Genomic DNA, 20,987 nt, shown 5'->3' on the forward strand with positions numbered 1-20,987 from the left:
GTTGCCATTCGAGTCCTCTCCCACGTCAATTATTCCATCATTGCCCAAATATTTTACACAATTTCTATACGGGAATTTCTCATTGCTAGAGATTACAATTCATTTTGAATACCCTTAGTAGTATCACAGCTGATTCTCTGAGAGTGGATCTGAGTTCTGGAAACAACCAACTCTAACAAATAAGGTGGGTGAACATGCTTGGTAAAGTTGCTTTGAGTCAATAAAACAATAAGATCTGCCTTCTTATACCTAACCTACGTCTTACTGACGTCCCCACCCTTATTACATAGCGTAATGCCTGGTTGATGGTAGGTGTTCGATAAACATATTTGATTACACAAAATGCCTTCCTTTTTTCAAGGCCTGTAATTATCTGTGGAAGGAATTAAGAAATAGGCATTGCAAAAGAACTTCTAGCAATTGCAGAATCACTAGAAGAATTAATTATATTGCTTTCCAAGGTGACCATTCTGGCTCATTGTGACATATAGGTTCTAGAATGTAGATCTAAAAGATTATGCTGTTTACTTGGAGGCCAAACTTGGTCTACATGCATGGAAAGACATAAATGTGGGCATATATTTCCCATGTTTCACTCTACGTGACATTAAATATAGTTGGGAAATGATTCCATAGTCATCTAAAACTTCAATCACTTTCCATTGGCCTGGGAATTGAAAAACCAGTCTTTATATTATTTGGGGGATTTTCTTGACCCTGCTGTGCTAACATGATGCGGAAATCACCTTCAAGGTAAAGTTTCGATTCCTTTCAGCAGGAGAAATCAGAATGCCAGAATTGTTCTCCTACCTCTCTTTATATTCCAGAGATAGCTGCACACACCCACATACATACAGAGGCATGAATATGTATATATCTGCACGTATATATATGGCTTTGGATCCGTCTTTATTTTACCTGAATTGACTTGCAGCATCTTAATTAATATTCCCTTTGAGTTCACAGAAAACTCTGACGTTACTATATGTGGTTTTCTTCATCTAGGTACCTGGAGCTTTTCTTCTTTTCCTTAAGTCTTAAATTCTGCGAGGTCTTTATCAATTACTTTCCATGTTCACCCTATTTGTTGGGTCTATTCTGCTTTCGTGTCACCGACCCTTCAATAAACACCATTCTTCGTAATCTCGCTTTCAATATTTTGCTCAGACCTTCCGATCCAAGCTCCCTTTTCACCAGTTGATGGGTTTGAGATGCAATCACGGCAGAGTTCAAGTTGATGCCTGTTTCTTAACGAGATCAGATCATCTGTGTGTGGCTGCCTCTTGGAAAACAGAAGATAAGGCTTAACTCTTCTGTGTATACTGAAGGATGCCATCAGAACAACGTCTGAAGGCGTGGTGAAGAGACATTTGGTTCTTTTTTTACTGATGTTCCCGGATAACACAGACCTGTCTCCCAGAAATGGGCTGAGGCGAATTTGCTGGTGTCCCCTACTTTGAGGGACCCTGCTTGTTTGTCAGCAGTGACTGTTCTCTTTGGCCTGACATAGGCATCTGATACAGAGCTGGGGGTAAATAAAATGGACCAAGTGGAAACTGTACTGGTGGCAATGGTAGCAATAACGTCATCAATAACAATAGCAACCACACCACTGTTAACATGAACAGCAGAACTAATCTTTCCCGAGTCCTGGATATGAGTCAGAGCCCGTGCTGAACACTTATTGAACTTACGTGATCTCATCTGACCTGACAAAAACCCTGCGGGGTACACTGTATTATTATCTTCTTTTTACACATGGACCCTAAGGAACTTGCTCAAGGACACGCAGTTTATCTTCAAGGTGTATCTTTTGCCCACCCCCAGCGCTCTCTTCCAGCCCATCCCACTCGATTACTCCCATTGGGAAACAGAGGCGCAGAAGTTAGTTAACGTGCCTGAAAGCACAAGCAGGACTCGGCTGGTGATGAATCTGGATTTGAAGTCACAACTCGGTTTGTTGCCAAAGTGCAGGCTCTTAACCAACACCTAACAATGGCACTTTATTTTTTTATTTAAAAAAATTTTTTTTTTCAACGTTTATTTTTGGGACAGAGAGAGACAGAGCATGAACGGGGGAGGGGCAGAGAGAGAGGGAGACACAGAATCGGAAACAGGCTCCAGGCTCTAAGCCATCAGCCCAGAGCCTGACGCGGGGCTCGAACTCACGGACCGCGAGATCGTGAACTGAGCCGAAGTCGGACGCTTAACCGACTGCGCCACCCAGGCGCCCCAAACAATGGCACTTTAAAACAAGCACTCTTGCGTCAGGAACTAGTACTCTTTAAAAACTGTTCACGGGGCACCTGGGTGGCTCAGTTGGTTAAGCATCTGACTCTTGGTCTCAGCTCAGGTCACGATCTCATGGATGGTGAGATCAAGCCCTGCATCAGGCTCTGTGCTAACAGTGCGGAGCCTGCTTGGGATTCTCCGTCTCCCATTCTCTCTACCCATCCCCCACTCCCTCCCTCTCTCTCGCCCTCTCTCTCAAAAATAAATAAACATTAAAAAAACAAGTCTTAAACACTATTCGTAATTGAAATATGGATGCAGCCGGGCTGACCCGAACAATATAACCCAAGATTCCTCAAATGACAAAAAAGGCTTTTCCTTGTTGGCTTCCCATTTAACAAATATGGCAGGGCGTCCACTGAATGTGGTGTGGTGCAGGGAGACAGGCGGCGGTATGCAGAGATGAAGACAGCAAAGTAGGAACAGGGTCCCTTGAATTCAATTAGACCGATTCAACGCACAATTATTGAGGCGGTAGGGGATGATGAAGGGAAGCAGCCTGGGTCCCTGTATTTGAGGGACTAAAAGTCTGGTGGGAGACAGACGTGTACAGAGATACATGCACAGAGCCTGTGGAAGGTCTGAATCACATTTATCAATCACTTATCCTCTTCTAGGTACTCCTCTAAGCACTGCACAGATATTATCTCCCTTAGCCCTTTGCAACAACCAGTGAGGCAGCCCTTAGTAAGTTTAGTTTGTATGTGAGGGAACTGAGATTCAAAGAGGTCAGCTAGCTTGTCCCGGGTGACACAGCTGGTAAGTGGAAGGTCCAGAATCAGAACCTGGCCCTGAACGTACACAAACACTTACGGAGAACTGCAGACAAGAAGTGGAGTCAAGGAAAGACGGATCCAGAGTGGTTTTCAGGGACTCGGCTCATGAATGATCTTGTTGCCATGTTGAGAATGGTGAGACTTTTATACACTGGCAACAGGGAAATATTGGAAGGTTTTAAGCAGAGAAGCAGCATAATGGCGTTTAGGGAAAGTATTCTTGATGTGGAGTTGAGAATGAACTGCACCAAGTAGGAGCAGGAACAGAAAGACCAGTCAGAAGGGTGGTGCCCAAGTCAGCGACGGTGGGGGCCACAAACAAGCCACTGGGGATGTGGGAAGTCAACCAAAAGGAGTAATAACATGGAGGTGGGTGAGGAATTTGAAGTGCCGACAGGATATCCACGTAGACAGCTGGCCACGTGGGAGAAGGAAAGTCTGGGAGTGCAGAGAGGAGCACGTAGGCTGGGGAGTAGGTCTGCTCACCAGCAGAGTGTGAGAAGCCAGAGGAATAGGAGGCTCGAGTACCTCCCACATGAGGGAAGAAGGGACTCGAGAGGCACAGGTAGACCGGGAAGAGGAGAACCAGGCAAGGTGGGACCTGCAAGCCAAGAGGAGACAGTGTTCCAGGTGGGACGGTGTGGTCCATATTGCCTCATTCTAGAAAGTGGTCACACTGGCTGAAAAAGTCCACCGAGAACATGTGCCTGACCCTTGAGAGAGATGTTTTAGGATGGTGGAGAGGGTGAAACCCAGAATCCAAGTGACAGGGTTGAGAGACGCAGACTAGGAGAAACTTTAGGCGGTGAATACAGATGACTCTTCAAGTAGTTTAGCAGGGAATGGAAGGAGACAGCTAGGGCAGTAGCTCGAGGCATAAACAGGTTTGAGAGAGGTGTTTTTGTTTTTTGGGTTTTTTTTTTTTTTTTGTAGGATGGGGGAGATTTTAAAATAAGGTTTTTATTTAGCTATGGTTTGTTTTAGGGGGGGATTTCAGCATATGTTTGCCTAGTGGTCTAGGAAATTCCCCAAGATGCCAGGCCTCTAGACAGATTTTCAGTAGTAGTTTCTGATAGTGACAACCTCATAGGAGATCTGCAAAGACAGAACTAACTCAGGAGCTGACCACCACAGTACCTCTGCTCTTGCTCTGCAGACAACACAGGGAGCAGAAATTCCAGAGTGAGGGCCCCCGGGGAGAGCCTGGTCCAAAGAGGAAGAAGGGACTATGGCTCTACACACGCCTGGCAATAACCCTGCCCCCACCTCCACCTCAGGGAGCCTCCTTTTGAATCTCTGCTCTGATCCATGAGAGCTCACCCTGCTACCAATATCTTGAACTTCCAAGCTACTTGCCATTGGCCAGGGAAGGGGCGGCGCAGTAAAAACAGTGTAAGCACAGCAGGAAGGGTAGTGAGAGACCAGCGTGTCCTTATTTATTCACCGCCACCACCACCACCAGCACCCAACCACCGGCAAAGCGTTGCCTGGAAAACTGAATGTGGCGTTCAGGAAAATAGGACTCAACACCTGCCCCTTCCACGACTGCTTTGCTACCTGTTGTTAGGTCACATGAACCTCATCCCTTCTTTGGCAAGCATCAGACAACTGCCAGCTCTTTGGTGATAAGCACCTCAAGCCAAATTGGATTCATCAGTTCTTCAAGATGGCTCCCACTGGGCCTTCTCCAAGTGGGGGGAAACTGTCGGGCAGCGGAAGGCCAGTAGGGGGAGCACACGCTTACAGAACAGAATATTCTCACAATGCTCCACCAACACAAAACTATTTTATTACTTTAGTCACAAAGGGCCCACTCAACGGGGATAACAGCAAGCAGACCAAGTTCAGATTCTATTCCTAGTTCCCACTCCATTTGTTGTCTAATTAGTTCCTTTACATGCTCCCAAATAAAACATTTATTGAAAGTATGAAACTTAAGACCTTCTAAGTATTAAAAATGGCACATTAGGTACTTTATGTACTGATATGAAGCAATCTTCAAGATCTATTGTTACGGGGGAAAAAAGGCAAGGTGCAAAACAGTGAAAAAATTTTTTTGGTGAATACTAGCTACCATTTGTAAAAAGAAAGAAGGACGGAAAGAAAGAACAGAAAAGAAAGAATATCTCTATATAAATATACATGAGTATTCATATGTGTCTATATAAATATATTATACACTTACTTACATATGCATCCTTGGAAAGGATACGTAAGAAATAAGAAATGGTGGTTTCTTCCAGGAAAGGAGTTGGGTGGCTGAGTGATAGTAGTAACCAATAGACATATTGTTATTTAACCTTTTAAAATTTGAACCACGAGATGGCACAAAATTATTAAACAATAGTTGAAAATGAAAAGGTGCGTTACAACAAAATCAAACCTGGCAAAAGGAACATGTCTGTTTCTCAACAGAGGGTGAGAGCCCACGGAGCCTGGGGGGTGTGGTGGCTGTGCGGGTTATGGTAGGAACGCGTTAGGGAATCAGTCTGTCCCAACAGGTAGGAGTGTCAGGCTGATGGCTTGGGGTCCCTGAGTTTGGCAGGCAGCGGGACTCTGCTTTAAAAGTCCAGCCTTTTCCTGAAACCAATATCACACTATATGTTAACGAACTAGAATTTAAATAAAAACTTGCAACAAACAAGCAAAAAAAATAAAAGTCCAGCTTTTTTTTTTTTTTTTAAATTTTTTTTTTCAACATTTATTTATTTTTGGGACAGAGAGAGACAGAGCATGAACGGGGGAGGGGCAGAGAGAGGGAGACACAGAATCGGAAACAGGCTCCAGGCTCCGAGCCATCAGCCCAGAGCCTGACGCGGGGCTCGAACTCACGGACCGCGAGATCGTGACCTGGCTGAAGTCGGACGCTTAACCGACTGCGCCACCCAGGCGCCCCAAAAGTCCAGCTTTTAAGTGGAGGCTTGTGATGTGTTCAGCTGGAGGGCAGGTATGAGAGCGCTGGGGCTGGAGGTTGTGCAGGAGGAACTGGGGTCTGAGGCTGGAGGATAGATGGGAAGGTCTTCCCAAGGAACAAGTGATAGTCTGGTGGGGACAAAGCAGGGGGGGCAGGGGTGACATGTGCACTGAAGGCCCATGGCAAGGACTTGAAATACATACTGAATGCATGAAAACCATGAAGAGTATTAAGGGAGTAGGAACAGGGGCGCCTGGGTGGCTCAGTCAGCTGGGCGTCCAACTTCAGCTTAGGTCACGATCTCACAGTTTATGAGTTCGAGCCCCGTGTCGGGCTCTGGGCTGACAGCTCAGAGTCTGGAGCCTGCTTCGGATTCTGTGTCTCCCTCTCTCTCTGCCCCTCCCCTGCTCATACTCTGTCTCTCTGTCTCAAAAAAAAAAAAAAAAAAGAATAAAAATAAACCCTTAAAAATGATTTTAAAAAGGTGGGGGGGAATAGGTACAAAGGAAACTATTAGAAGATAGTTTCGTCATCCATTCATTAAATAATCATAAGCACCTACTATGGGCCCAGCACTATTCTACATCCTGGGAGAGACCAGTGATTCTAATGGATAAACATTCTGGTCTTGGAACAGCTTCAACCTGCATGATGTGGAGGTTTGTGGAGCCGGGATGTCAGGATGGGGGGAAGACCCCATTAAATATTCTTCCAATCATGGTTTAAATGGCTGCATAATATCCTCTCTTAGGCCTAACCAGTCTCCAACATAAAAATACTTGGATTGTTTCTGTTCTTTTTCCCTCTTATAAACAAATCCATGGTGAACATCTTATGTATGCATCTTAGGGAATCATTCCGATCTTTTTTCCCTTTGGATAAATTCCTAGATGCAGACCATGTAGGTCAAAGGGCACAAGCACTTTGAAGGTGTTTTTTTTTTTTTTTTTTTAGTTTATTTTATTATTATTTTTTTTTTGAGAGAGAGAGAGAGACAGAGAGAGCAGCGGAGGGGCAGAGAGAGAGAGAGAGGGAGAGAGAGAATCCCAAGCAGGCTCTGCATTGTCGGCACAGAGCCCCACACGGGCTCACGCTCATGAACCGAGATCATGATCTGAGCGGAAATCAAGAGTCAGACGCTTGACTGACTGAGCCACCCAGGCACCCCTGAAGGGTCTTAAAGCGAACTAAGGAATGGATGGCCCAGAGTCAAGACTTGCTGAATGTGAGGAGCTGAAGGGTATCAGGGGGAAGCTGTCAACCTAGCAGCTGGCCATGTGGGTCTTGCTCTCGATGGTGAGGTGGGGACATGACTTCTGAGAGGAGCCTGAAGAGAGCCAGAGGTAAAGATGGGGGGAGGGGGGGGGAAGGATGCCCCCCTCCCAGGTAGGGAAGAAGAGCAGAAGACCTGGCAGAGGGGATGCCTGGGCGGCTCAGTCCGTTGAGCGACCGACTTCGGCTCAGGTCATGATCTCGCGGTTCGTGAGTTCGAGCCCCGCGTCGGGCTCTGTGCTGACAGCTCAGAGCCCGGAGCCTGTTTCAGATTCTGTGTCTCCCTCGCTCTCTGCCCCTCCCCCGCTCATGCTCTGTCTCTCTCTCTCTTTCTCTGTCAAAAATGAATAAACATAAAAAAAAAAATTAAAAAAAAAAAAAAAGAAGTCCTGGCAGAGGCCTGGGGTGGAAGGGAGGAACGCGGAGCAAATCGAGGGGAAGAGGCAGCGGAGAAAGTCAGAGGAATTCTGAGAGAGCAGTGCAAGACCGGAACTGGGATGCAGAGACATCCCAGACTCAGAAACAGACTCAGAAAGTGGGGCTTGGCGGGGACCGGAGACCCTGCTGTGGAAAATTTGGGAAGAAGTCTTGGGAGGTGTTGAAGCGTAGGTGGTCTTTCTTTCCCTTGCACGGCAGCCCCTCCCCCCTAGGCGGTGTGTGCTAGGATCCAGAACCCTGACACCCCCTCCTCTCCCTCCAGAATGACCCCCCCCCTGCCGAATCTGCATTTCTAAACAAGTGCCTCCAGGTAATTCTGACAGAGATGCCCCCCCCCACACACACACACTTTGAGGGGGTGGCTGTTGAAGAACTAAAAGTGTCCTTATTCACAAGGACACTAGGTAAGCGGAATTTGAGGGGAGCTGCAGAGTGCGGAAAGGCTTTGGGGGTTCAGGGAGCTCTGTGTGGTTTCTGGGTGAAGAGGCAGGAGCCAGAGGAGGGGCAGACGTTGAACAGGTGGGAGGAGGAGTGCACAGGAGACGACAACGGTGTGGACCAACAGGAGGGCGGGCCAGTGTGTTTCCCAGAGATGGGGGAGAGGGTGGAAGGCACTGGTTCCATCCGAGAGTAACTCTTGGGCTTCACGGTGAGTAGCATCTATTTTCTCGGGCAAAGAGAAGCCGAGGCTGCCTGCTGAGAATAGTCTAGGGTTTAGAAGACCTGACAAGTTTTGAAAGAGCCCCAGTGGGTGCTTTATAGGAGTCAGTGAGGACAAAGAAGGCTCATGTGGAACACTGGTGGCTGCAGGGGATTCTTCCTGAATTAAATAGACCTGGTACCTATTCTGGGGAGATTTCCATTTCTTCTCCCTCCCCTGAGAAGTATCTGAATTTTAGCACCTCACTGTTTCATTCCTTGGTTAAGATTTCTTTTAAGAGAATTTTAAAAACTTCTTCTGTCAATAAATTACCCTTGTCATCCCTCTGAGATTGCCCAGACTCCCTCCACTGCTCTCTGCCTTGTTTTATATATATCTTCATCTCCTGCGTGATCTTCCCTTCACTCCTTGCTTCCCTCTTTTTTTTTTTTCTATTTTGTTTTTACAATACTCTCAATCATTTTCCGGTTGCCTCTTTCCCTGTGCCCCCCGCCCTCGCCAGGACCCTGATTCCCTCATCCCTCTCCTCCTTGCTGGAAGCCTGCTCACTCGTTCCACGCCTTCATTTTGGTTCTGTGAGTAGGTTTTATAAGCAGGACCCGCTACGTGAAAGATGGAAACGCAGGCCTCTTCGTTAGACAGTGATGAAGGATTTCAAGATGGCGACGGGGGGGCCCTGGACCAAGTGTGGGGCCTTTCTTGAGCATGGCCGCCCGCCCTTGGAACCAGCTCTGTTTGCAATGTTTGTTGCTTTAACTTATTGTATATTCACCATCGTCCAAACACCTCCAATTCCTCATGCGTCTCTAATTGCTATTTTAACTTGCTTGATGTTGCCCCTCGTAGTCAATATGTTTGTAAAAACCAACACACTGTGTTTTGACTGTAGTTCTGTCCCACCACCGTTTTGGCTTATCTGGAAGAGTGACGCAACACTCCCTTCTGGGCCCGGCTGGCTGCCTGTGGAAACTGACGCTTGATGTTCCTCTCTGTCCCTCAAAGTCATGCTGGAGGCTACGATGGCACTGAGGAGGTGCCTCCCCTGAAGGAAACCTTGCAGGAGAGGTAGGTTACATTCCCCAGGCAATGGCACTACCCAAATCACCCGTGTAATATGCATTTCTCAGCGAGTGGCTCAGAGTAAGTGTTCAATATGTAATGACTGGTAGTATTTCCTCACCCAAATCTGGCGAATGGCCAAGATGTTGTCATAATGCAGATGGACCATTCCAGTTTAGTTAAGTTTCCTTAACGTGAGGGCTCCCCCGCTTCCCCCAAAGGCCTGCAGACCCACCCGGCCGCCACCCACTGCTGGTAGGTAGCCAGTGTCCCACCTCTCTCCCACCCACCGCCCACCCAGGGGTTTATCTACATACTTGCTGGTCTGCCTCTGGTGCTGGATGACCATGTTTTTCTCGTGGATTGTCTCTAGTAGGGCCGTTGCCAGAGATTTCAGATCAGAAATGGACTGTGGAGTAGCTGGGAGACTGCACCCATGATCCTCAGACAACAGATCCTGAACTAGGTGGGATTAAAGTTTACAACTCAGTGTTAAGTCCTTCTGAAACGCTGGAATGCAAACCAATGGCCATTCTTCCTGGATAACAAAGCTGGGATACGTTCCCAGCCCCTAAATGCTACGATGTTGTACTGAAGAATCCGCATCAGGTGTCAAAAGTAAAACGAAATAAAATTCAGCATGAGGGGTAAACGGCAAGTAAAAGGAGGAAGTTCTCGTGGACTTTTACCAACAATGTTTTAAAAGGATAATAATCATCTTTTTTATTTGTCCAGTCTTTTGCCCTTTCAAAACATTTTCATACTAACTCATTTGAGGCTGAAAATTAAAAAAAAAAAAAAGAAAAAAAAACTCACCTGGGAAGTATTATGTGTTCCCATTTCACGGACAGGAATGCAAGGTGGTAATGGGTTAAAAATATTAGCTAAAGGTCACACAGCCTTGCAAATGGTAATGACTCTGGTCCTGAGCTCCTCGCTTTGTGGCAAAGTTTCCCACGATGTGGTATGCTCGGTGGGTGGGAAGATCATATAGGGCATTACTTAAAATACAAAATATATTTTGTGCATGCATGTTTTTAGGAACTAAGAGTCACCACAAAAGAGATACCACTTGGACTTGCTTACCAGACAGAAACAAACAAATCTCACTGTCTACCTTTGAGCATCACTTCCTATATGCTTATATGCAGGTACACAAATTCATACATTTTTCTTTGAAAATGGGAAAAAGCTCTTCTTTTTGCACTTAAGCCTATTCCTCATCATTAATATTTTTTAAAACATAAAATAGAGTGGCTGCTTGCTAGCCCATATATAAAATATAGAGTAACTTCTTTAATTACTGTTAGACATTTATGTTATTTCCTATGTGGGTTTTTTTTTTTTGGTTCTGTTTTTATTTTAAGTAATGCAGGAAGAGCTTTCTTCAAGCAATAAGTTTTTCATACATCTGTCATTATTTCTTGCTGCTCAAAGGGGATGAGTTCAAGGCTTTTCGATATAGGTGGCCAAAGTGTTATCTAGAAAGGCCGTGCGAGGTTTACTGCTTGGCCATGGCTGGCATCCCCCACATCAGCGCAAGGCTGGATCTCACCATTCAAACATGTTTGGCTGTCAGGGGTACCCAGGGCTAACCTCACATGAGCCACTCCATATTTCTGTGGAGTATTGTGGTTTTCTGTTTAAAAACAATTCTAGGGTTTCCTTTTTTCAGTCAAGTGGAAAAACAAAAGTTGCTTGGACAAGTGCCTTGGTTATTAGGTGGGCTGGAGATTCAGCACTTTTTTCTTTCTTTTTTTTTCCCCAGCCACTGTAGCTCTGATTAAGACTGCCGCCTGATTGTTCTGGTCTGCACGGCCGGCAGCCCGAGAGTGGGCCAGTCGAGCGTGTTCAACCTGAGGCTCACGTTGAGAACTGAATTCCCAAATATTAAGTGTCAGAAGCAAGCTCTCTGCTATTTATTCCCCTGGACTGTTCCTGGAAGATCATTATTTTTCATCAGAATCGACAAGGAGGAGGAACAAAATTGCAATCAATAAAAGCTTCTTTGAAAAAGGCACATGTTCCATGATAAAATGATTTCAGCAGCTCTGAGACTTTTCTATTCTGGTCACAGAGGCCAGGAAAAGGAGAAACTCGATGAGGCTGGAACATGTACTCAGTGATGCTAAACTGGTGATGAGAGGGTAGGGGGAAGCATTCTTGAAAGAAGAGCCCAGTGGAGGGGAACAGATGCAAATGGGGTCCCGTCATTAGAAAAACATCTAATGTAGAGGTTCTCAAAGCAGGATCCCGGAACAGGCATCAGCATCACCTGGGAACACTTAAGAAATGCATATTCTCTGCACCGCCCCCCCGCCCCAGACCTACTAAACCAAAAACTCTGTGTGTGGAGGGCACAGTAATCTGTGATTTCACAAGCCTTCCAGGCAATGCTGATGCAGAGGCAGGTTTGGGAAGGCTGTTTTAAGAACCACTTGGTTCCCAACCCATAAAACCGAGATGTAGACCCACAGCCCCAGCACCGGATTGTCATCAGAGGTCGAACCATACCTTGCTTTGCAGACAAGACTCCAGTTAGCGCACTGCTGCTAGATTTACTCTGGCCTTTTGAGTTTTTCCGTCTCTCGAGAGCATTCTAAAGCAGCATTGGGAGAAAATACAAATCTCTATCAAAAAAAGCCAAATAATAGAAAAATACCTCCTTTTAGTACATGCATCCTCCCATCTGGCATGCAAGAACCCTGGCGAACTCCAGATGCGGACCCAACTTTTAAAATTCTGAGTCCCTGCCAAAGAGTTATGAAATGTATGGATCTGGTAAAGAGGCTCTTTTTTTTTTTTTTTTTAAGTTGGTGCCCAGCAGAATGACAGTAATTACCTTCTCCTATATATAAAAGGCACTCCGTGCATATTTGTTAAATTAAATCAAATCTGAAGCAAGAATTCCATCTAATGTGTGAAGTCACTAGTTATGGAAACCCCTTCTGAATAGACATGAGATGGAGAACAGGTTTACTTCCATATACCAATGCCAAAAGATTGTTATTAGTATTTGGAAGGCTTCCGTGGCTGGGCTGGAAGAAGACACGGTCAAAGAATGACATCGGTCACGGACACGAGATTAGGAAGTGTGAATGTGAACCAGAGTGCCATTCTGACACAGACCCTTACGCTAAAATTGATATGCACTGTCTAGCCAATGCTTAGCACGTAGAAGAACCGAATAAAGGCTGTTAAATGAATGCATACACACATTTTTTAAATGTATGTATTAATTATACAACTTTAAAAGCTGTATTCTTCTTTGGCTCTATGCGTATATATAGACTGACGTAAAGTGTGGCCCCCACCGCATGGAAGAGGACGAACAGTGTAGAGACTTCTGAGGAAAAAAGCTAACGTCAAAAGCCAGGAAAACGAGAAGGTTCTCCCAAGCATCGAGACTGCTGTAAAACTTCACCCTCAGGAAGAGAAATCAATCTATTTTCAAAGCAGAGAAGCCCAGGAGACGTTTCTAATTATAACGCTCACAACGAACATCTGCAGAAATAGATATTATCAAGCTAATGGTGCCGGAATTAGTCTAAACAACAGTGGGAGAATTTAAACATTCTGTCCTTTTAGTGTGACGTGAACATTGTCTCTCGGATCGTGATTTCCCAATCTCTGTTTCTTTCTCGCTCAGAAACCATTTTCTTAGGGATGATTATGCGACAAATAGCGTCTGATGGCAGCATATTGCACAGAAAAGCTGCGGAAAAAAAGCTAATTCTACGTGCACCGAGGCCGTAACGTGGCCGTGTCCAGATTCGGGTGGTCTCTGTGTGCCCTGTCCCAGTAACGGCAACAGAAGGGACTCTTGCAAGAGCTGTTTCTGTTGTGTTTGTCGTTTGGGGTATAATTCTTCCTGGTTACCTCAGTTAAAGCTCTTATTCTGTCTGGGAGGGCAGGCAAGTACTCAAACGTCTTTGGCACATAAAAGGGAATTAAAATAGAATGGCATTTAGATGCGCGATAATGAATCATCACTAGTGTCACCATGACTTTCTACCTTGTACTTGGCAATGTTTGATTTCAAGAGGTTGACCTCTTCATGAAGTTGCTTTAGTCTCTCTTGAAGGTACCTAGAAAAGAAAACATTCAACTAGGGAGTGTTTGGGGACAAGATAAAAAAAATACACTCAAGTAGGAGAGGGGAAAAAAAAGAAAAGGACACATCCCAAGAGCCATCTTTTACATATAATGCCTTCTCACCACCAAAAGGAGGAGAAAAATGCATCTTTGTGACCTCTTCTTAAATGGATGCGATCAAGGTCAAATATGCCCAAATCACAGAAACCCCACTTTAGAACAGCCTTCTGCAGAGATCCCCTACGGGATATCAACACAGTTTCCACATACTTCTCATTAAGATGATTCCACTGGGAAGGCAGGCAGGAAGAGGCGACACAAGACATAACATGAAGTTAGACACACACACGCACACGCACAAACACACACGCACACACATGCGCGCGCGCGCGCACTGAAACTTGCCTCGGGGAAGAGAAACAGCTACGGGAATTTCTCAATTTATTTTCTTATTCGTTTCCCCCTCCTTGATAGCAATACCGAGCAGCTCTTGCTGGCTCCCTACCCCTCCTGCCCAACTGGGGAGTGGGGAGGGCAGGGGGAGAGAGAGGAGAGAGAGAAGGGGGTTCGTATGTAGGCATATAGGTATGTGGTGCTTCCTTTCTGACTTTCAGAACTCATCCATGACCCTGACGTCACCATTTTAGCGCTGAGACTTCCCTTCCATTGTAAGGCAATTCCCTCAAACGTCACTAGGGCTGCAGATGGCCCCCAGAGCACCCGCAGGGGCATGGCCACTTGCCTATTTTCCATGCAGAGGGCATCCACGTCGATGAGACGGTTCTCGTGCCCGCCCAGGATACGGTTTAGCTCCTGGTTGAGCCTCTCCACTTTGTCCTGGTAGGAAGACCGCTCCTCTTTCACATCCTGAAGCTCATCCACAGAGGCCTGTAAGTCATGCTCCAGAGACTCAATCTGAAACCAATAAAAGCTTAAGGGAAGGGACAGACTTCCTGCCCGACACTCATGGTGTCTGAGATAGGATGAGTGCCACCTGGAAGCAGAACCCACCCCCTCCCAGCGGCAGCTTGCCTCCAAGCCGGAGGCTCCGAGAGGGCAAATCCAGATGCTGAGAAGGGCAGCCGGTGTCTTACACACGCATACTTTTTCAAGCTTCTCGAGACACAGAAATCTTGTCCTGTTCTTCGAAACCAATGAGCAAAAGAAGGAAAGGAAGTCTAGGCTCTCTTCCTCATTCCCTAAATAGGGCTCTGTACCCTTTGAGATTCTACCTGAAAAGCATTGCTCGGCATTTCAGGAAACTTGCAGATTAAGGTCAGGGGGTCACGTTTTGTCCTTGTCTATACTGAGTGTGTGTGTGTGTGGGGGGGGGTGCATTTCTTTCGTTCAGAACAATGGCATCCAAAGTAGGAGGGCACATGTGCAGGAAGCCCAGACCCCAAGAGGGGGGCTTGGAACTCGCAGAGCACAGAGGAAGTAAAAGCACGCATTACACCCTCTTCCGCCTCTGACTAGCATCCCAGGCACGTCACCCTCTCTGAGGAACAGGGGACAGAGTCCGACCGTACAAACACATCCCCCACTCGTAACAGATGTTAGCAATAACCTGCTCCTTGGCTCTCTCCAGCTGCTGAACCAAGTCTTCACGCTCATGAGCTGCGAAGTGTCGCACGCCAATTTCTTCGTCTCCCAGCCTCTGTTTGGCAATTGTCATTCTCAAGAGCTGCATTTTCCATTGGTAGCAAAGGAAAGGAGAGAGAGAGAGAGAGGGAGAGAGAGGGAGAGAATGGGTGTATGTGTGTTAAAATGAATAGATCCAAACAAATACTCAAGCATATTAGGCAGAAAATTTTGGAAGGTAAGACTTTTCAGGATATACTAAGGAAGGGCACAAGACAAAGAAACTTCTTGACAGTATCATGAGTTTAAAAAACCAAATATAATATATATTATACTTTGTACACACATGCATGTGCATGCATACACAGTATAAATCTAACAGGAACACAGTCCTGGGCATTTGAAGGTGAACGTCCTTTACAGCACTGCCACAGTGAGGAAAAAACTCTGGGTCAGAGATCAAAGATTAAAAAATGGTAACACAAGGTTAAGAAGGGTCTGGTGAGTCGGGCATACTCCCATGCTCTGAACACTGAGGCTACATCATCAAGGGCCTTAAGAATGCCCCCACTAATGACCCAGTAACCCTGCTTCTGAAAACCTGGGCTAACAGCAATCCCAGACATGCTTTAGGAAAAGAGAAAAAGTAGATGGCACTGTCCTTCACAGAAAGAGCTAAAACATGAGAAAGAGAGTCTAACAAGAGTGGAATGGCTAGCAATCAATCAATGGGCTAGTTTGCAGCTGTTTGACACAAGGGTGATGAACTGTGTAATAACGCAGAACATGCTTATGATAGCATGCTAAGCGGGGAACCAAAGGCAGACGACTAACTTCCATTTGCAGCATAATTGAAATTACACTAAGAACCCAGGCACAAAAGAAAAAATGACCAAATACATCAACATTTTTAAATGTGCACGTTTAGGTAATGGTGAAGCTTGCATGGTCTCTGTTTGGATCTCTGTTTTCCAACTTTTCAAGTAAGCACACACAACTTTCATAACAGGCTTTTCTTTAAAAATCCCTACAGATAAAATTCCAGTCTTCAAAACGTCTTTTTCCAAAGGGTCCCTGGAGAATCTAGAGCTGCCCCAGACTCTGGAACCTAGCTCTACGCACAACCGCAAACCTTCTGGTAGAGCCGCGATGGGAACTGTGACCCCAGGATGATCCCACGGTGCCAGAACATCTCTTAAGTGCCTATCTCAGTGCCAAACAGGTTGCCATTAGAGTGAATTTTTCAAGTTATGGCACTTCTTCCTGATGCTTCTTCTAAAAAGGTTGTAAGCCTGACTCCCCCACCTCCCTGTAGGGTGTGAGTGGATGGGCTTCGTAGATGGATGAGATCCTGGAGACAGGTTTTCACAACCCAGCCATTAGGGTCTGCTTGGGGCATGCTCTTCCTTGTTCCAGCACGGATCTTAAGGGCTTCACTGCTGGTAAAGAAATGGATTTTCAAGTCTCTAAAGGATTTGGGGGCAGGTGAGAGATAGAAAGTTAAAAGCCAAGGTAGAATATTAACAAGACTGAAACAAGATATACCAGCAGTGAACGCTGAAAGTAATGATGCCCAAAGAAAAGCAAAGAGCATTTTCTTTTCTGTTTTTAATGTTTATTTATTTTTCAGAGAGAGAACATAAGCAGGGGAGGGGCAGAGAGAGAGGGAGACAGAGAATCCAAAGCAGGCTCTGCACTGTCAGGGCAAAGCCCAGCATGGGGCTTCAACCCATGAACCATGAGATCGTGACCTGAGCCGAAGTCGGACGCCGAATCCACTGAGCCACCCAGGTGCCCCGCAAAGAGCATTTTCAGGTGACATCTATTTGGGGTCCTTATTTGAAAACCACTCAATTGAATGTGACAGACATTAATTGTGCACCTACTATGAGCCAAAGCATCACTGATACTGAGCAGACAATGTTCCAGGAAGTCTGTACACAGAGCTGGCGGGGGACGTATGGCACGTAGGTATCCAGATGGCTGTGCTTAATGGAACCCGCTTCCGGTTGATCCTCATTACTGGAGGATTCTGTATTTGTGAATTTGCCTACTGCCAATGTGTTTGTAATCTCAAAATCAACATGCATGGTGCTTTTGCATCATGGGCAGACATGTGCAGAGAAGTACAGAGGTGCAAAAAGTGTGAATCATCCAACAGGCGCATTCCCAGTTGAGGTAGAACAAGGCAACGCGTGTTGCCTTAGTTCAGTTCTGGTACCGTGAATAAATACCCCTTTCGTGGTCTATTTAGTGCCATGACTGTTCATCCTTTCGTGTTTTTTGTTGGTGTTCTGCTACGTAAAATACCTAGTGCTGAAGTGCTATCTAGTGTTCCCAGATAGGCTGTGAGGTGCCTTGCAGAGAATACGTGTCGGGCATGAGTTACAGCACGACAGGCCCTGAGTTCAATGTCACAGAACCAACACTATAAATTAAATAAGGTGGCTTTAACCAGAATCACACATAAAGCAAAGTTATGTGTTAATTGATAAAAACGTTGTGGCCAGAGGCTCCAAGGAACCTGGTCTTGGGCTTCTCCTAGGAGCGATGGGTCAGTATTTGCTAATTCACTGTTCGTAGAGAATTTAGAGAGCAGAACTACAGCAAATAATGAGAATCGTCTGTATTAGGGGAAGCAGGAGTTTATGGCAGAACTGGTTAATTCAGCTGAAAGCTGACACGTGAAACCAGCTTTTACATTACACAGCTTCTCGGTTCAGAACTTTCGGAACCCCAAGAGGGCATACAGAAAGACAAACAGCTAACCAAATGAGAAACATTTCTCGGAGCAAAGGGTCTAGGAGCAAGAAGGCTTGTGCCTTTTTTTGGCACGAGGCAACAGGCGGCCTTTGACCCGGCTTTGAACGGAGGGCACTTCTCTTGATCTGTGAAAAGCCAGACTGACAACCTGAACTTTAAGTAATAAAACACTACAGTGGTTTTCCATTCGAAGTACGCTTCACTGAACACCTAATTTAGAATCACGCAATTATGTTTGCTTAATGCCAATTAATTATTAAACATGTTTATTGAGGTCTGACAGCCATATAAGAGAGTCATCTTTTATATGCCGGATGCCTGTTAAGCCTCAATAAATATGTTAACAATCATTTGGTGTTTAATATGCATACAATATTGTCTATTAAATTGCAGGGCTGGACTGGTTGAAACATTTGTTTTTTTTTTTTTTTTTTAAAGTGAGGTCCAAACTGGAAATAGCTGGATCATTAGTTGGTCTGAAATTCAAGTGCAAGCAGCCCAAGTGCAAGTCAAGTCAAGTGCAAGTCAAGTCAAGTGCAAGGGGCCAAGGAGGGGGTTGCGACAGGGATGCCGAAGGCAGAGTTCACCCGCCTTCCAGTGCACCAGCCTCGCAGGCTCTGGAGCCTGTCTTGGCTGGGGTCTGTGTCCTGGCCCCACAGTCTGCTAGCTGTGCAACCTTGGCACACGCCGGAACTTCCCTGGGCTGCAGTATCTTGCACTGAAACAACACAAGGGTAATAGTATAGCTTCCTTGGAGGGTTGCTGTAAGCATGCAGTGAGAAGGAATGGGGTTGCTCTAAGTGAACATTTCACTTAGGGGCTCAAGCATACGTGCTTGGCGAAAAGATGAGGGAAAGAAAAAAAAAAGAAGAGGAAGAGAGGATGAGAGAGAGAGAAAGTTTTTTAAGTTGGGTGACTACCCACTTCCTGCATTCAGTGCCCCGGACAGAGGGGTGTGGGGGCATGGCTGGTAACACATTCAGGCACGATCGCATTGTTCATACGAATGCATCATGCCGTGTTCGGGAACATAAATGCCATGCGCCCTGAACTTGATGGACAATTTCAGGGACCATCGCGGGGGGGATGGGAGGGGACCTGTGGCTAGACACAAGTTTTTACCGCTCACATGCTGACTTCAGAACGTAATCCTAAGAGAAGATGGGTTTCTCTGTGATCCTTAGCACAGCCCCCGGAACAACAGAAGTGTGCAAGAAGTGTTAGCTGCTATTACGATTATTGTTACGAGTGTCATCATTGTCGTCCTCCACGTGAGTTTCCCCCCACGCTCGCCCGCTGCGGAAGTCCAATCTTTCCTTCAAGCTGGAGGAAGCAGGGCTCCAGGGCCAACCTTATCTGCAGACTGCAGGCGATGATGTCGATTTCCCACCTTGGAAATGGCTATTGCTACAACTGCTCCGGGCACTTAATTCCCCCAAACAGGGCGGGCAAAACTCCGCGGCCAGCCTCCCTGCGCCAGCCCCAGAAGTGGATCATTGCCCCGCGAGGCACTTGCCTGCCACCAATGGATGTATTCATTTGCTGATTTAGATGGAAATAAACGTTTATGAATGAATTACGGTGTGAGTCGTCAGCTTATGGATGAGGAACGGCTGCAGCTGGGATGTGGCTGGGGGATGTGGCCACAAAACCATGCGGCTAAATGACTCTTGGGTGCCCTTCCCCCACCCTGCCCCCTGAGTCGATTCCTCCGCCGAGGGCCCCTGCAAACTCTGGTCCTCCTTCCCCCAGTCGGAATGACTCACTCCTTTCCACCATCTCCTCTCAGGCTTCTGCCGTCATGGCCCGCCATATCCTCTCCTCACCTGGCTTCCACTTGCCCGAATCCGTTTTCCCCACGAGACAGGAAGAGGAAGCCAGAGGCAGGAGTGGCTGCTGTTCCCCGGGTGTCACCTGTTCAGACCCTGATGCTGCTATTGCCTGTCATGCATCCTGGGAAAGTCACCCAGCCCTTGCTGGGCCCCAGGGGACATCCGTCCTTTTGGAAATGGGGATTGTCTTAGGGCATCCAGGCTGCTGTAACAGACTGCCATGCACTGGTGGCTTATAAGCAACAAACATTGATTTCTTGCGGTTCTAGAGATCACGAGTCCTAGATCAAGGTGGTGGCAGGCTTGGTGTCTGCTTCCTGGTTCCCAGAGGGCCATCTTCTTGCTGTGTCCTCACATGGTGGTGGCGAAGACAGAGCTGCTGGGGCCTCTTTTATAAGGACACTGATCCCAGGCATGAGGGCTCCACCCTCATGACCCAATAATGTTGCAAAGGCCCCACCTCCCAATGCCATCCCGTTGGGGGTTAGAATCTCAACACATAAATTTAGGAGGGGGAGGGGGCACAATATTCCACCCCTGACCCCTTAAAATTCACAGTCTTCTCACATACATAATACATTCATTCCATGTCAACAGCCCCCAAAGTCTTAACCCATTCTGGCATGAACTCTAAAGTCCAAAGCCTCACTGAAATAGCGTCTAAATCAGATATGGGTGAGACTCTAGGTATGATTTGACCTGAGCTAAACTCCTCCAGCTCTGAACCCATGAAACCAGACAAGCTATGTGCTTCCACCATACAAAGGAGGGACAGGCACAGGATAGACATTCCCATTCCAAAAAGGAGAACTAGGAAAGAAGAAAGAGGTGACAGGTCCCAGGTGACCTAACAGAGCAAACAATGTTAAACCTTAAGGCTCAAGGATAATCCTCTCTGGCTTGATGCTCTGCCTTTGGACTCACTGGGATTGCAATGTCACTTCTGTGACCCCATGACTTGGCAGGACAGCCCCACAGTGGCTCTCTGCTGGCCTTGCAGTTCTGGGAGGCCCCATCCTCTATAACCAGGTGTAGGCTGCCATGACCTCCAGGCCCATGCACACCAGGCAGACTTGGTGACCTCAGATGTGCCTTCATGGGCATTCTTCCACTGTCGTGAAAAACAGCACCTGGCTTCTGTCTGAGACGGTTGATCAGGACAAATCTCCTTATCAAATGGTCACCTGGCCACACGCTTGATGTTTTTTTTTTTTTTTTTGCAATACAGATAGCCTGAGGACTATCCGTATCCTTAAGTTCTGGTTCCTTTTGCTTAACAATTCCATCTTCAAATCATTTCTCTC

General features: G+C 46.4%; 1 protein-coding gene across 3 annotated transcripts in view; it reads right to left on the bottom strand.

The window, feature by feature from the left end:
• CCDC149 (coiled-coil domain containing 149) overlaps positions 1–20,987 on the bottom strand; it is a 96,934-nt gene that overhangs the window by 15,435 nt on the left and 60,512 nt on the right. For 2 of the 3 annotated variants that reach the window (XM_047091197.1, XM_047091195.1), the window contains 5 exons: positions 15,075–15,191; positions 14,250–14,422; positions 13,428–13,500; positions 11,927–12,011; positions 9,730–9,874 (listed from right to left, as the gene is read on the bottom strand). In XM_047091197.1, the coding sequence (XP_046947153.1) occupies positions 9,730–9,874; positions 11,927–12,011; positions 13,428–13,500; positions 14,250–14,422; positions 15,075–15,191 (593 nt within the window). The remainder of the gene's footprint in view (positions 1–9,729; positions 9,875–11,926; positions 12,012–13,427; positions 13,501–14,249; positions 14,423–15,074; positions 15,192–20,987) is intronic. The other variant, XM_047091196.1, reaches the window with a different exon arrangement.

The sequence above is a fragment of the Lynx rufus genome, unplaced genomic scaffold (assembly GCF_022079265.1).
Source record: "Lynx rufus isolate CCGP_SWC_20201006 ecotype Redwood Valley unplaced genomic scaffold, mLynRuf1.p SCAF_3, whole genome shotgun sequence".
NCBI lineage: Eukaryota > Metazoa > Chordata > Mammalia > Carnivora > Felidae > Lynx > Lynx rufus.